We start from the raw sequence: 16519 nt of genomic DNA, 5'->3' as shown, positions 1-16519 counted from the left end.
TTAGCCACTTTAGGCGATATATATTAAATATATATTCATTTAGTAAACTAGATTAATTCAGTACTTGGTACACAGTTTGCACAATATACTAGAAAATTATGAAAATTTTTCAAAAAGTGAACATTGTATAAGTTCACAAGAACGAATAGTGTTTCCATATTTCATTTATGTGCACATGTGCACAACTATGTTTCAATATTTTTGAAGACATGATTAAGAAAACTGAATTTGTAATAGTTTTTTTTTTAAAATTCTTTTTAAAATACAAAAAAGGTTTCATTTATGAACTAAAAAAAAATAGTTATGGACATTTAAAGATGATAAAAGAAAATGATGCAAACTTGATATATTTGAAGATATTAAAGAAAAAAAAAGATGGAATATGTAGAAAACTTCTACGAAAAGAGCATATTGACTGCTAATTTGACTTCATCTAAATTTGATGCGCTCTAATCTCATGCATTCAAAAGTACATTAGTATTGAAAAGAAAGCAAGAAGTTATATGTGAAATTACTTTTCAAGTCTATATCAAAGTGGTTGATTTCTTATGGGGGAAAATTAGTTTCTGGAACAAAACAAAGACAATGAGAAAGTAAAAACTGAAAAAAATGGACAATTCCAAAGAGAAAACAAAGCAGAAGATAAAAGAGGAAAACTAATGATATATTCATACATATAATATATAATTGTAATATTCTTAACGTTTCTCTACTACTATGTAAAACGTTGGTGTTGTTCTTAACTTCTAAACTCTTTCGTTAAAGCAATTCTTTCTTGACATTGATACTTTATAGTATTTTTTTTAAATTAAAACTTCATTTTGTACCTCTCAGTATTTCTTTTCAAAGATTTGATAAATCTTAAACTCCTTTTTTTTTTGCTTTTTAAAGTATTTTGAACTTTTTAAAAAAAATTTAAATCTTCATTTTTGTATATTTTTCATATTTTAAACTTTTTAAAAAAGGATTTTAGTCTTAAACTTTTTTGTACTTATTCAAAACTTCAAGTTCTTTCTTGTTTTTACAATCAGAAAGAACTGCATGCATCCTTGTTGTACATTACCAAAATTAATGCAGTAATGTCGCCAGGCTTCCAGCAATATGGTGAATTTTTGTTTAAGAAAATAACGTGTTGGTTAGAAAACTGTATATGCTAGGAAACATGCAAGACATTTGTGCTGTGAATTTACGAAAGTCGCCACACAGCTATTTTGAAAACAGCAAGATCGTGATTAAAATTCCTCATCATTTCATTAGAGATGGTCAGGCAATCATTTCTGGCAATGATGCAATCATCTAATACACGAAGAGATTCCACAGTTGAAGTATAAGATGCTGAGCGAATCTCGTCAAGACACAAGGTCATGTTATAACAATAATTTTGAGCGAATAAATCTCCGGAAATCTCCTGAAGCATATAGTAATAAATGCCATCGACAAATTTAGTTTTAAAAGCGAACTCATTGCAACCGATGGCTACCAGCAACTTGAAACCTACTGCATTTCTCATTTGAAATTCGTAGTACCAATGGGAATTTCGTCTTTCTCCGTAAATTAAGTTATTGAATCTATCGTGATGTTGTTGAAAGTGAAATACAAATTCCGATAATCCGACTTGTGCATTACACTCGTCGACAAAACATGGGCAAGGCCTGTATCTGCAATTTACCTGATGTGCAGTAATGCCAGTCTGGATGTGGCATCTGAATCTACAACCATCTTCATGATATATGCAGCTTTTGTTTCGACTCTCGTTGCATCGAAGGCTGAATGTTCTGTTACGAAATGAGGAAACCATGGCATTTCGGCTTGTCGGCTCCATAGAGTGGTCTCTTTGAAATGGCATCTCAGGAACTACTGGAGTAGTGTCATGGCGACCACGAATTCTCACAATTGGTAGTTCATTACGTAAAGGATCTGACTGATTTGCTTGCAGAAATGAGGAAACCATGGTATTTCGGCTTGTAGTTGGCTCCATAGAGTGGTCTCTTTGAAATGGCATCTCAGGAACTACTGGAGTAGTGTCATGGGGACGACGTTTTCTCACGATTGGTAGTTCATTACGTAAAGGATCTGACTGATTTGCTTGCATCTGTAAATAATAATAATAATAATAATTATACTACAATAAGGCTTGTGGAGATACTCCAGATATGTGGATAGATGGCTTATTTCAATGCCACAAATATTGTTATAATACTTCTAATATGTATGTATACATAGTCGGCAATTAGGAAACGAGATTGAGTATGTGAAAAATTCATGAATAACAAATATTAATGTAAGGTATTTCTATTAATCTAGCAAAATGGATCGATCAAAGGACATGCTTATCTGCGCAGGTTTAGTGAAGCCTCTTTGAGTGTAGAAATGAATTGAGAACACTTGGAGAAGAAATGGATTTTGGTGTGAGACATTGAAGATGGAGCATCATCAACTTCAACAAAGACTGCGAATAAATGACATCAATTCATAGAAAATATCATCCACTTAGACGTAAAATATATTAAGATGACCCAATACTCAGAATACAATACGATGACTTGTGAACGAACCCGAAGCTTTATCATTATAAGGATGTAAGGACAAAACTTCGGTGAGTAATCAACGACTTTGTTTAGGCCAATCGAAGCATAAACATGCCCAATCCATTAGATGCAATACACTAAAATCTAATTCAAATTCACTGGAACAAATAACGCAATTGTCTCCATGTTTTTTTTTTTATAACAATTCAAGCGTGCACAGAGCTTCAAATTCGCTCTTTGTCTTGTTGTTGGAACGGTAGCGAAGTTTCACAACACCAGTATATACTTAGCTCCAAACCGACCCAAACTGGCAACCAGTCAGTCTCGAAGTTTCTGCACGTGTTCGCAAGGTCACACGCAAGATTCAGCACTATGAAAAACTTACGTGCAAGAACTTACTTCACAGCAAGAAATACCGTAATTATACCATACTGTGTACGTTGTGTACGACTTTATTTTATGTGTTACCTGTCTTGCATTGAAATAAATATTTGGTATACTCTCTTAAATATAGCTATGTATTGTAATGATGTTAGTTACAACTGATTAATTACATGACACAATCAATATAAGGATAGTGAGTAGATCATAAAATGTTGAGAACCAAACATTATTGATATAATCTTATAATTACCTATCGTATAACACTTTTAACATTATTCTAACATTGATACACTGGTGCGCAAAACTTAAGGACGAGATAACTAAAGTACCGTGATGCATTAGGTAATCAATAGGGATGAATGAAAGTCTGTTAGCATGTTGCCAGATGCCTCCCACACATCAGTAAGAAGCAAGATGTTAGATAGTGTGACACCAGCATGACCATATCTCTAAATGGGTCTTTCCCCAACACGAACAAGTTGAATGCAAGGGACGAGGCAGTATGAGTCTGTCAGAGAACTGTTCGGATGTATTGTGATGGTGTAAATCAAAACAACATGGCCTGGAGACATTGCATGGCTTCACCCTAGAAAGAATTATCGAAAAATTGAAAGAATAAAAAATGTAACAAAGTCTTTACTTTAACCTCCCACGATTATGCCCTTTAGGCCAAGGGAGACTATGATTAAAGCAAGTGAAAGATGACGACAGAACTCGTGGAATGAGACAGTGAGAGGAAACGAGAGTACACGGAGAAAACCAACGGACGCGATGTTGCCCACCATAAACTTGGCAGGGGATTGGACCAACGACCCCATGCATCAAAGGTAAGCGCACTACCACTAAGCCTCCAAGCCCCATGAAAGAAGAATAAAATATAATTAGTGTGCCCTAGAGTTTGATTTTCCTCATAGCATTATTTCACGTATATAAGAAGCATTCCGAACCACAGGCAAGGGTGTGCGAAGACGACATAGTCGTCTCTCACAGTCCAGTAGACTGCAGGGAAGGACGATCACCACATTGTGAAACAGGCAGGAAAAAACTGACGTCAAACAACGAGTGTAATTGCAAAGACACCTAAGAGAATTGGAAGTCACAGAATTTCTTCACCATAGTGACACGTCGACTAAATGCAACACTCTCTTTATTTGACAGCTATTATGCTGTATTCTGTTCACACCCGCACATCTATGGCACTGTTTGTGGTGGTGCCAAGCAAATCAGGACAGATCAGAGAAGGAGTGGGGTCGCGTTCCCTTCATCGATGAGAGCAAACTCAATCTGAGTGGAAAGTCTGGGGCACGTACACTTATCTAGCGATAGGTGATAATACACAATGAACTCGGGAATATGGTCGAACACGATCAGTTTGATGACTCAGTGTTGTTGTGTGATGAGACATAGGACTGATGTTACATGACATACCGATCTCGTAAATTTTGATTTCAGCACACTCACCAGTCAGAGTTATTATGACCTTCAAGTAAATTTTTCAGATATGCAATAGCGTCAACTTCACTATAGATCGAACAGCGCAAGTGTCAGAGCACTTGGAATCAGATGATATCCGGTGAATGGACTTGCCTGCCAGTTCGCTCGATTTGAATCTCATCGAATACATTTGGAATACTATTGTGGACTTTTTGTAGCAAATCAAGATTCTCTAATGATCATCCAGCAGTTGCAAACAGTTCTTGTGGAAGGATGTAACTTCATACCACAGTAACCTATTATCAATTTGTGGACAGCATGGAAGCATGGTTGCAGAGCATGTATCCTTGTCTGTGGTGATCTCAGTCTTTAAAGACAAGGATATTCTGTGTAATGTTAAGACTCAAGCATCATGAGTCACAAACATTTTAGTACATAAATTATGCGCTCTTTAAAAATGCATTTTTCTTCTATTTACGTATTTCTTTCTGTTGTTTCCTGCATCAAACTGCACTACGCTCAATGTATGATTCAAGTTTAACTATTGTGTGTCACTTGAAAGTGAGACAGCACCCTAAACTTACTTTTATCTGTAAGTTTCGATCACCAATTATACGATTCCAGCATTTTACTTTATTGTTTACAATGTTATGGTTAAGCTTAATATCTTTGGCAGTGGTGTACATCCGGGTTTTATCCCCAATTTTAACAAAATACTATACAATTAAACGATTTTTTTTAAAAAAGAAAGTGATATTAAGCGACTTTAACATAGCGCTGAAATGCATAAAATAATAATAATAAAGCTTAAAAGCAGAAAATATTTTAGTATTTTTGCCTATAAAAATTTAAAATCTATGCGAAGCAAACTAATTGTCTCATAAATTAACCATCGAAACTTATTTTATATTAGACATTAACTTGTTTGTATTCTCATAGACTTCATTTTTCTTATTGATGATAATAATGCATTCTTTTCTGCTTTCAAAAGTTTTAATCTTAAAATTTTCCGGCTTTGAGCGCTTTTACTGAAGTTCGTTACTACAGATTTGAAAACAAAAAACTTTTATGTTTTGCTTTTTTTGTATTTTTTAATTCTAATATTTTTCTTTTAAGTTTGTTTAATTTTTCCATTTTTCGTTACTCCAGTATTTTTGTTAGATACCTAAAGCTAAGATGCTAACTTGTTACACTAGCCAACAGTGAAAACGTAACTGGAATGAAATAAATGTTTGTTAACTATATAGACCACGCTGATAACGTAATCGACAATGAAAAACCCGAATTAGCTCTCATTTCTATGTTAAAGGGGGGCATTTAATTATAATTATTATATTTTATTAGTATTCATTGTCGATCCCTTCCCATATAGGCTTCAAATCTCGCTGCTGGTAGAAAGAGTGATTAAGTTTCTGCAGGCAACAATACCTGTGTGTATTTTGTCGCTATTTTTAGCCAGAGCTCGTAGCAACAATGGCGGTAAGGGGAAGAGGAGGGAGAAGAAGAGCATATTTTATTTAAGCGTAGTTTCAGTCTGTTACAAGCTATGTTGTGTTCGGGTGCTGGAAAAATGTGCTATAGAAGTGTAGTTAGTGCGTGTGTTCATTGTAATTCCTGTGATTCAATATGCCTTGCAAATGCGTAAACAGTGCTGACAATTTTTGCTACATTTCCGGAGAGCCTACATTCAAATCGCAAAGGAAGCCAATAACGCCATATATTAGGAAGGTCTACAGACTGTAATTTGGCTGTGAAATTGGGGACCAGGACAAACCTTGGGCTCCTCATGTGTGAAGAATATCTTGAGTCTCGAGTCTTCATTCTTGATTGAATCGTAAAAGATCTTAAATGGGCTTTACTATACTCATGATCTGACGAGAACCATCAATCCATGTGGATGATTGTTACTTTTGTATGACTAATTTCCATTAATACATGGTATTTTCAAGAAGAAAAAGTCTTCCTTGATATATCCTAACATACCGTCGACCATGCGACCAGTGCCTCATGGAAACGGACTGCCTGTTCCTGTCCCACCTGATTGTGATAATGATGAGGGCGGCAGTGAAACTATTGCTGCACCATCGCCTTCAGAATCCAGTTCTTCGAAAGATTCTGATTTTGTGTGTAACGATGAGTGTACAGAATCACAAAATAACACAGTGTGACCTTAATGATCTAGTGAGAGATCTGTAATTACGAAAGATAAAGCTGAACTATTGACGTCAAGACTACAACAATAGAATTGCCTTGATAAGACGGTAAATGTGACTGCATTGCGTAACCGCCATATGTTATTCCTTCCATTTTCCGAAAGTGAAAATAACTTGGTACTTTGTAGTGATTTAGAGGGACTAATGTTAGCTATGGGTATTGATATTGACTATAAAAGTGATGAGTGGAGGAGTTGTTCATCGACTCCTCCAAAATAAGTCTTAAATGTGTCCTCGTGCATAATGGCAACGTGTTACCACTGATTCCGATTGGATATGCACCTTACATGAAGAAACATAAGATAACATGAAATAATTGTTATTGCGATTGAACTATGACAAATTTAAATGGCGGGGATATGAAAGTCATAGGCATATTACTTGGGCTACAACAGGGCTACACCAAATACTGTTGCTTCCTGTGCCTCTAGGATAGTCGCGCCAAAGCACTTCATTATAAAAAGGATTGGCCTAAGCGTCAATACTTGAACCAGGATCTTACAATGTTATGCACGAAGCACTTATCGAATCCAAGAACATAATTCTTCCTGCTCTTCATGTAAAACTGGGTCTAATGAAAAACTTCGTTAAGGCCATGGACAAAACGGGTGAAGCATTTCTCCATTTCCACGTCCTAATGAGGCGAAAACAAAAGAGGGGATTTTTGTGGGTTCCCAGATACGCAAATTCTACAAAGATGAGCATTTCAACACCATCCTGACAGACGATGAAAAGTTAGTTTGGGATGCCTTTGTTTAAGTATTAACAAACCTTTTTTTCTTTTTTTAGAAAATAAGAGGGCAGGAAGCTATAAGGATCTTGTGGTAAATTTTCTGCACTGCTACGATAAACTGGGGGGCAACATGTCCTTAAAGTTACATTTCTTAGATTCCCACTTGGACTTCTTTCCTGACAACTATGGTGCTGTAAGCGACAAGCACAGAGAACGCTTCCATCAGCAAATTTCGGACATGGAAATGAGATACCGGAGAAAGTGGGATGCATTAATGTTAGCCGATTACTGTTGGAAACTATTAGGAAATCGCCAACAGAAAACTACAAATGACAGGCAAAGTGGTTGCGCCTTCAGTGACCTTCCTCCGAGGGATAACAACAAGGTAAACACATGCATAAGTTTATACAGGCAATAATGTAAAATTATCATTACTTCAAAACGAGAGCTAATTTTAAGTTTTCATTAGCATTTTCGTTGTCAGCATACCCGAAAACATGAAGATTAGCTGTTCTCATGCCAGTTACAGAAAAAAAATATTTTTTTTTTTGACTAGTGTTATAAATGAATCAGTCTAAGAAACATGTGTGAACAAATATACGTGAACAAATATGTGAACAAATTAATATACGAGTTAGAGAACTGTACTTAAAATATAAACTGTTAAAAGATAAAACAGTGTTTAAATTTTTGTAACCGCGAAATTGGGTCAATTGATGTTCAATAAGTTGCTGAACGTATTCAGAAAGCATTGTTCCAGTATACATATTAGACATTTTCAAAACAAAGTTACAAAATATTTTATTAATACATCTGGGACATAGTTGGAAAACACAGTATGATAACTATATTTTGGTCTGTGTTTAGGAATTCAGTGACCAAATACGAGAAGGTTATTCCTTATATCATATGAAAGGAAAAAGTTGTAATAAATATATGTCGAGAAATTCTCTTCTTAAATTTACAAACCGCGGAAAATGCGAAATGTCATGATTTAAAACAACCTGACTTGAAAATTATGGTAAGTGTTACAAGCGATTTAGAGAATTATACTGGAACTTGTTTGTCTAAATATTCATGTTCTAGAATTCTTTGGTACCGATGAAACGACTCACATAAAGGAAGTTTGGGGTACGAGATACACAATGAAGTACTAAATGAGCATTCGCTTCGCTGACATAATTCACAAAATTTTGCTCCAGTATAATATATTTAAAATATTTGTACTTGTGAAGCATTTTCAAACAAAGTTATATTACATTTCTGTAGACATAGTTTGTCATAACTGGGACATAGTTGGAAAACCCAGTCATGATAACTTCATTTTGGCCTAATCATTGAAAAACACAGTTATGATAACTTAATTTGGCCTAACGATCGGAAAACAGAGATTCGATATGAGCGATTCTTGACAAGACAATGTATTGTTATAACGATATTTTTGAGGGAAATTCTCTCCGGAAACCTCCTGAAGCATATAGTAATAGATGACATCAACAAATTCAGTTTTAAAAGCGAATTCTTTGCAACCGTTATCTGCTAGCAATTTGAAGCTTACTTCATCTCTAATCTGATATTCGAAATACTAAAGGCTACTTGGACTTTCTCCGTAAATTAAGTGATTGAATCTTTCGTGATGCTGCTGAAAGTGAATTAGAAATTCCGATAATCTCATTTGTGCATTGCACTCGTTGACGAAACTTGGGTAAGACCTGTATCTACAATTTACCTGATGTGCAGTAATGCGATCCTGGAAGCGGTTTCTGAATCCAGAACCATCTTCATGATATATGCAGAATTGGTTTCCAGTGTCGTTGCGTCGAAGGCTGAATGCTCTGTTACGAAATGAGGGAACCATAGCATCTCGGTTTCTAGCCGGCTCCATAGAGTGGCCTCTTTGGAATGGCATCTCAGGAACTATTGGAGTAGTGTCATGGCGACCACGAATTCTCACGATTGGTAGTTCATTACGTAAATGACCTGACTGATTTGCTTGCATCTGTAAAAATAATAATAAAATACTACAATAAGAATTGTGGATATGTTAAAAATATGGGGATAGACGGCTTACCTCTATGTCCAGAATATTGTTATAATACTGCTGAAATGTATGTATTAGTGCCACAATTAGGAAACGAGATAGAATATGTAAAAATTCAATAATAACAAATGTCAATATACGGTATTTCTTTTAACCTATCAGAATGGATCGATCAAAGGACATGCCTATAAATGCAGGTTCAATAAAGCGTTGTTGATAATAGTAATGAATGGAGGACACTTGGAGAAGAATTGAATTTTGAAGCGAGACATTGAAGATGAGTCATCATGAACTTCAAGAAAAAATGCGAATAAATGACATCAATTCATAGAAAATACTATTCACTAAGACGAAAAATATATTAAGATGACCCCAACATTCATAATACAACATGATCACCTGTTAATGAACGTGAGGGTTTGCTATCATAAGGACAAAAGTTTGGTGTGTATTCAGCCACTCTCCCTAGACCAGTCGAAGCATAAATATGCAACTCTGTTAGATGAAGTACATATGAATGGAAGTTGAAAATCTGATCACCACAACACTGCAAAAAAAGGAAGAAAACACACAATTGTCTCCATGGTTTTTAAAAATAATTCAAGCCGCACAGAGCTTGTAATTCACTCTGTCCCATTGTTGGAACTGTGGCGAAGTTTCACAGCACTGGTATATACTTAGCTCCTGTATACACCAAATTGGCGACTAGTCTATCTGTAAATTTCTTCACGTGTTCACAGGTTACACACAAGATTCACTAATATGAAAAATTTCCATGTCAGAACCAATCTCACAGCAACGAATCATCTCGTTTCGTAATTATACCACATTGTATACGAGTTTATTTTATATTTTACCTGTGCAACACTGAATAGAATGTTTGTTATGTTCTTCCAAATATAGCTATTAATTGTAACGATGTTAGTCACAACTGGCTAATTACCTGATGCAATCATTATAAGGATAGTGAGTGAACTACAACATGTTGAAAACAATGTCGTATTATATAATATTATAATTGCGTATCGTATAGCACTTTTAAGATCATTCTAACATTAATACATTGGTTTTCAAAATTTAAGGACGAGATAAATAAAGCAACATGAAACATTAGGTAGTAGATGGGAAAGAGTAAGAGCCCAGCAGCATGTTGCCAGATGCCTCTACACGTGTACATGGAGCGAAATGTTGTATAGTGTGACGTAAAGGTGACTATAATGTCAAATGGGTCCTTGCTCAACACAGACAAGTCAAATGAAAGGGACGAGACAGCGTAAGTCAATCGGAGAACTGTTCGAATGCATTATGATGGTGTAATTCAAAACATTATGACCTTGAGACAACACTTGGATGATTTCACATGGGGAAGAATTATCGGGAAAATGGAAGAAGAATAAGTGTGATTAATGTGGCACAGAGTTTGGTACTTCTCATAGCATTGATCATGTGCATGGGCAGAATTCTGAACCACAGGCAATGCAGTGCGAAGGAGACGTAGTTGTCAACCACAGCCCAGTCAACTGCAGGGGAGGACGAGCGCTACATTGTAAACAGACAGGAAGAAACTGACGTCAAACAACGAATGCAATTGCAAACACGTCTAAGAGAATTGCAAGTCGCCCAATTCCTTCTCCATAGTGACACGTCGACTGCATGAAATAGTCCCTTTACTTGACACTATTATGCTGTATTCTGTTCACACCCGCACATCTGTGGCACCGTTTGTGGTGGTGCCAAGTAAATAAGGACAGAAAAGAGGAAGAGTGGGATCGCGTTCTCTTTATTGATGAGAGCAGATTGAGTAGAAATTCTGGAGCACGTATACTTATCTGGAGATAAGTGATAATACACAATGAACTCCGGAATATGGTAGAACACTATCAGTTGGATGACTCAGTGTTGTTGTGTGAGAGACGTAGGGCTGACGTTGCATGGCATACCGATCTCCTATTTTCTGAACTCAGCATACTCACTAGTCAGAGTTGTTGTGGCATTTTACTCCTTCACGTACATTTTTTCAGACATGCAGTAGCGAACAGCGCAAGCGGTAGAGCACTTTGAATCAGACGATATCCGGTGAATGTGCTTGCCTGCCTGTTTGGTCGATTTGAATCCCAACGAATACATTTGGAATACTATTGTGGATTTCTTATAGCAAATCTAGATTCACTAATGATCATTCAGCAGTTGTCAACAGTGGAAGAATGGAACGTCATAACACAATAACCCATTATTAATTTGTGGCAGCATGGAAGCATGGTAACAGAGCATGTATCCCTGTCTGTGGTGATCTCAATCTTTAAGGAAAAGTATACTTCTTGTGTAATGTCAAGGGTCACATCATGAGTCATAATCATTTTAATGTATAAATTATGCGCTCTTTAAAAAGGCATTTTTCTTCTTCTATTTACGTATTTTTTTCTGTTGTTTCCTGCATCAAACTGCACTACGCTCTATGTATGATTCAAGTTTAACTATTGTGTGTCACTTGAGAAAGTGAGACAGCACCCTAAACTTACTTTTATCTGTAAATTTTGATCACCAGTTATACGATTCCAGCATTTTACTTTATTGTTTACAATGTTTTGGTTAAGCTTAACATCTTTGGCAGTGGTGTACATCCGGGTTTTATCCCCAATTTTAACAAAATACTGTACAATAAAAGGATTTTTTTTTTTAAAAAAGAAAAGTGATATTAAGCGACTTCAACATAGCGCTGAAATGCAGAAAATAATAATAATAATAATAATAATAATAATAATAATAATAATAATAATAATAATAATAATAATAATAATAATAATAATAATAACTCCAAAGCTTAAAATTGTTTATTAGTTTTGCCTACAAAAATTTAAATTCTGCGCGAAGCTTACGGATCTATATATATAAAACTGAAAATCATTACGTTTGTGACTCTAAATCTCGTGAACCGCCAGACTGATTTCGATCAAATTTGTAACATGGATAAGGTTCGAGGCTGGGCTTGTTCTAGGCTATTCACTTAGATGGTAAAACTGAGGGAAATGGGGAGGGATATAAAAATAAATATAACTTAATAACTCCTGAACCACTCGACCGATCTTGATCAAATTTTCAACATTGATGTGGTTCAGGCCTGGGATCGTTTTTATGATTTAAGTTTGACGGAGCAACGTAGGGAAGGAGAAGGAGGGGGAGATATATAAAAATCAATTTATATAAGACTGAAAGTGACTATTTTTGTAACTTAATAACTCTTGAACTATCCTACCGATCTCAATCAAATTTGCACGATACATGAGGTTCAGATCTGGAAACATTTTTGTAATTTCACTTTAACGGTAGATCCTAGGAGAGGGAGAGGGGAGGGGGGCTTATAAATAAAAAACTATTAAAACCTAATAACGTTTGAACCACCCAACCAATCTCGATAAAAATTTCAACATATATGAGAACCGGGCCTTGGGTGTTTTTTTATCTTTTAACTTTGACGAACCAACGTAGGGGAGGGAGAGGAGGAGATACAGGTAAAAAAATAAAAATAAAAATGACTGCCTCTGTGACTTCATCACTCTTGATGGGGCAGGGATTACTTTAGGCTATTCACTTTGATGATGCAACGTAGGGGAGGGGGAGAGAAATTTAAAAATGATCAAAAATGACCGATATTAGTGTTGAATCCATAGTTTTCGGGGTCGAAGAGAGAAACAGTGACACTTCTGATGCTATTTCAATCCACATTCAGCCCTGATAGTTGGGGAGGAGGAGGGTACAACGTAGGGGAGAGGGATAAAAATTTCAAAATGATCAATATCTCCAATATTAGTATCGAATCCATAGTTTTCGGGATTATTCAGATGAAGAGTGACATTTCCAATCCGATTTAAATCCAAAATCAGCCCCGCTACTTGGGGAAGGGAGAGAAAGAGATATATAAAAATGATCGAAAATGGCCACTATGAGTGTCGAATTTATAGATTTGTGGGTCGTTTAGATGAACAGTGATACTTTCGATCCCGTTTAGATCCAAATTCAAACTCGCAACTTGGGGGAGGGAAGGAAGAGATATTTAAAAATCATCGACAATGACTGATATTAGTGCTGAATCGACATTTTTGGGGTCGCTGAGATGAATGATAACACTTCTGATGCCAAGGCCCGCAACACGGGGAGGGGAATATATATATATATATATATATATATATATATATATATATATATATATATATATATATATATATATATGGTCAAAAATGACCGATAATAGTGTTGAATCTATAGTTTTTGCCGTCGACGAGATGAACAGTGACACATTGAATTACGACAAAAAAAAAAAAAAAAATTTATTTCTGCAGTATTAGAACACGAATCACAATCAATTTACAACTAAGAGCAAAGATTGTTACTACATCATAACGTTCCCAAACATTAACAAAAACTGTGTAAACATACTTCTGCAATATACATTAAAAAATTAATGGCAATAAAATACATGAGATACAAACATGTGCATTTAAATTATTTACTTCAACCCAGCGAAGCGGGTAATATATGCTAGTTGTCTCATAAATTAACCATCACAACTTGTTTTATATTAGATATTAAATTGTTTGTATTCTCACGGATATAATTTTTTATAGATGATAGTAATGCATTCTTTTTTGCTTTTAAGAGTTATTTACAATATTTTCTACCTCTGAGCACTTTTGTTCAAGTTACTTTATATTGATTTATTAAGAAAATGCTAGTATGTTTTGCTTTTAGCGTATCTTTGAATTCTAATATGTTTCTTTTAAGTGTGTTTAATTTTTCTACCTTTTCTTTACCCAAGTAGTTTTAGTAGATACCTAAACTTAAAGTAAGACTCTAACTTATTATAAATGGATCAGCCTAAGAAGTACGAGTATTGTGAACAAATGTACTCCTTTTAATCGGTATACGGGTTATGGAATTATACCTAAACATAAATTGTTACATGATGAAGCAGTGCTTAAACTCTTGTAACCGAGAAAATGGGTGAATTGATGTTCTACAAGTTGCTGCGCGTATCCAGAAAGCATTAATTCTCAAAACAATGTTCGAGTAGACATATTAGATATTTGCAAATCAAAGTTATAATATATTTTGTTAACACATCTGGGACATAATTAGTCGGAAAATACAGTATATTTTGGTCTGTAGAGTGTGTTTAGAAATTCACTGACCAAACACGGGAAAACGATTCCTTATATCATATGAAAGGAAAATGTAATAAATATATGTCGAGAAATTCTCTTGTTAAAGTTAGAAACCGCGGAAAATGCGAAATATCATGATTTAAAATAACCAATTATGTTACGTATTGCAAGCGATTAAGAGAATTGCACGGAAGCTAGTCTGACTAAATATCCATGTTCTACAATCCTTCGGTACCGGGGAAACGAATCGCATAAAGAAAGTTGAGGTACGGGATACACATTGAAGTACTAATTGAGTATTCGCTTCGCTGGTATAATTCACAAAATCTTGCTCCAGTATAATACATTTAAAACTTTCCAGCTTGTAAAGCAGTTTCAAACAAAGTTATGTTATATTTCTTTAGACATGGTTGGACATATCCTGGACATAGTTAGAAAACCCGGTCATGATAACTTCTATTTGGCCTAGCGGTTGGAAAAGACAGGTATGATAACTTAATTTTCGCCTAATAATTGAAAAACACAGTTTTGATAACTTATTTTCGGTCTATCGATTGAAAAAAACAGTTATGATATGAGCGATTCTCGTGAAGACATAAGGTCATTTTATAATGGTATTTTTGAGCGAAATAGTCCCCGAAAACCTCCTCAAGCATATAGCAATACATGCCATCAACAAATTTCGTTTTAAAAGCGAATTCTTTGCTACCGTTAGCTGCCAGTAATTTGAAACCTACTTCATCTCTCAGTTGAAATTCGAAATACTAATGGCTACTTCGTCTTTCTCTATAAATTAAGTGATTGAATCTATGGTGATGTTGCTGAAAGTTAAACAGAAATTTTGATAATCTTACAGGTGCATTGCATTCGCCGACGAAACATGGGTAAGGTCTGTATCTACAATTTACCTGACGTTTAGTAATGCGACCCTGGACGCGGCTTCTAAATTTACAATCATCTTTATGATATGTGCAGGATTTGTTTCGAGTCTCGTTGCGTAGAAGGCTGAATGTTCTGTTACGAAATGAGGAAACCATGGTATTTCGGTTTCTAGTCGACTCCATATAGTGGCCTCTTTGGAATGGCATCTCAGGAACTACTCGAGTAGTGTCATGGCGAGAACGAAGTCTCACGTTTGATTCTGCATTGCGTAGATGATCTAACTGATTTGCTGGCGTCTGTTAAATAATAATAAAGTACTAAAATAAGAATTGTGGATATAATGAAGATATGGTTATAGACGAATATTGTTGTAGTACTGCTAAAATGTATGTATACATAGTACCTCAATTAGGAAACAAGATTCAGTATATGAAAAATTTATGAATAATAAATATTAATGTAGGGTATTTCTATTAATCTAGCAGAATGAATCGATCGAGGACATGCTTATCTGTGCAGGTTCAATGAAGCCTCTTTGAGTATAGGAATGAATTGAGAACACTTGGAGAAGAAATGGATTTTGGAGTGAGACATAAGATGAGTCATCATGAACTTCAACAAAGACTGCGAATAAATGACATCAATTCATAGAAAATACTTTCCACTAAGACGAGAAATGTATTAAGATGACCCAATACTCAGAATACAACATGATCACCTGTTAACGAATCCGAATATTTACTATCATAAGGATAAAACGTTAATACAGAGAGTGTGCATTCAACCACTTTCCTTAGTCCCGTCGAAGGATAAATATGCCCACTCCGATAGATGCAATATACATATGGAAGTTGAAAATCTAATTGGAATTCACTGTAGCGAAAAACGCAATTGTCTCCATGGTTTTTGAAAACAATTCAAGCGCGCACAGGGCTTCTAATTCGCGGTCTCATTGTTGGGGCTGTGGCGAAGTTTCACAAGACTAGTATATGTATACTTAGCTGCTACATACACGAAACTGGCGACAAGTAGATCTGGAAATTTCTGTACGTGTTCTCAGGGTCACACGCAAGAGTCAGCATTCTGAAAAACCTCTATCCCAGAACCAACCTCATAGCATAGTCTTGTTCCGTAATTATACTACA

At 35.4% G+C, this 16519-nt stretch overlaps 1 protein-coding gene across 4 annotated transcripts in view; it reads right to left on the bottom strand.

The window, feature by feature from the left end:
• Nucleotides 1-310: 310 nt before the first annotated feature.
• The window catches only part of LOC145681755 (uncharacterized), a 132119-nt gene continuing 115910 nt past the window's right edge, over nt 311-16519 (bottom strand). For 3 of the 4 annotated variants that reach the window (XM_081753367.1, XM_081753365.1, XM_081753366.1), the window contains exons 3-4: nt 9022-9291; nt 311-2092 (exon numbers count right to left, since the gene is read on the bottom strand). In XM_081753367.1, coding sequence (XP_081609493.1) covers nt 1187-2092; nt 9022-9291 — 1176 coding nt within the window. In that variant the 3' untranslated portion in view covers nt 311-1186. Of the gene's footprint in view, nt 2093-9021; nt 9292-9732; nt 9870-16519 lie in introns of those variants that run through there. The other variant, XM_081753368.1, reaches the window with a different exon arrangement.

This window comes from Thermobia domestica, chromosome 3 (genome assembly GCF_964235325.1).
Source record: "Thermobia domestica chromosome 3, izTheDome1.hap1.1, whole genome shotgun sequence".
In the NCBI taxonomy this organism is placed as follows: Eukaryota; Metazoa; Arthropoda; class Insecta; order Zygentoma; family Lepismatidae; genus Thermobia; species Thermobia domestica.
This window is presented reverse-complemented; position numbering and strand designations above follow the sequence as displayed.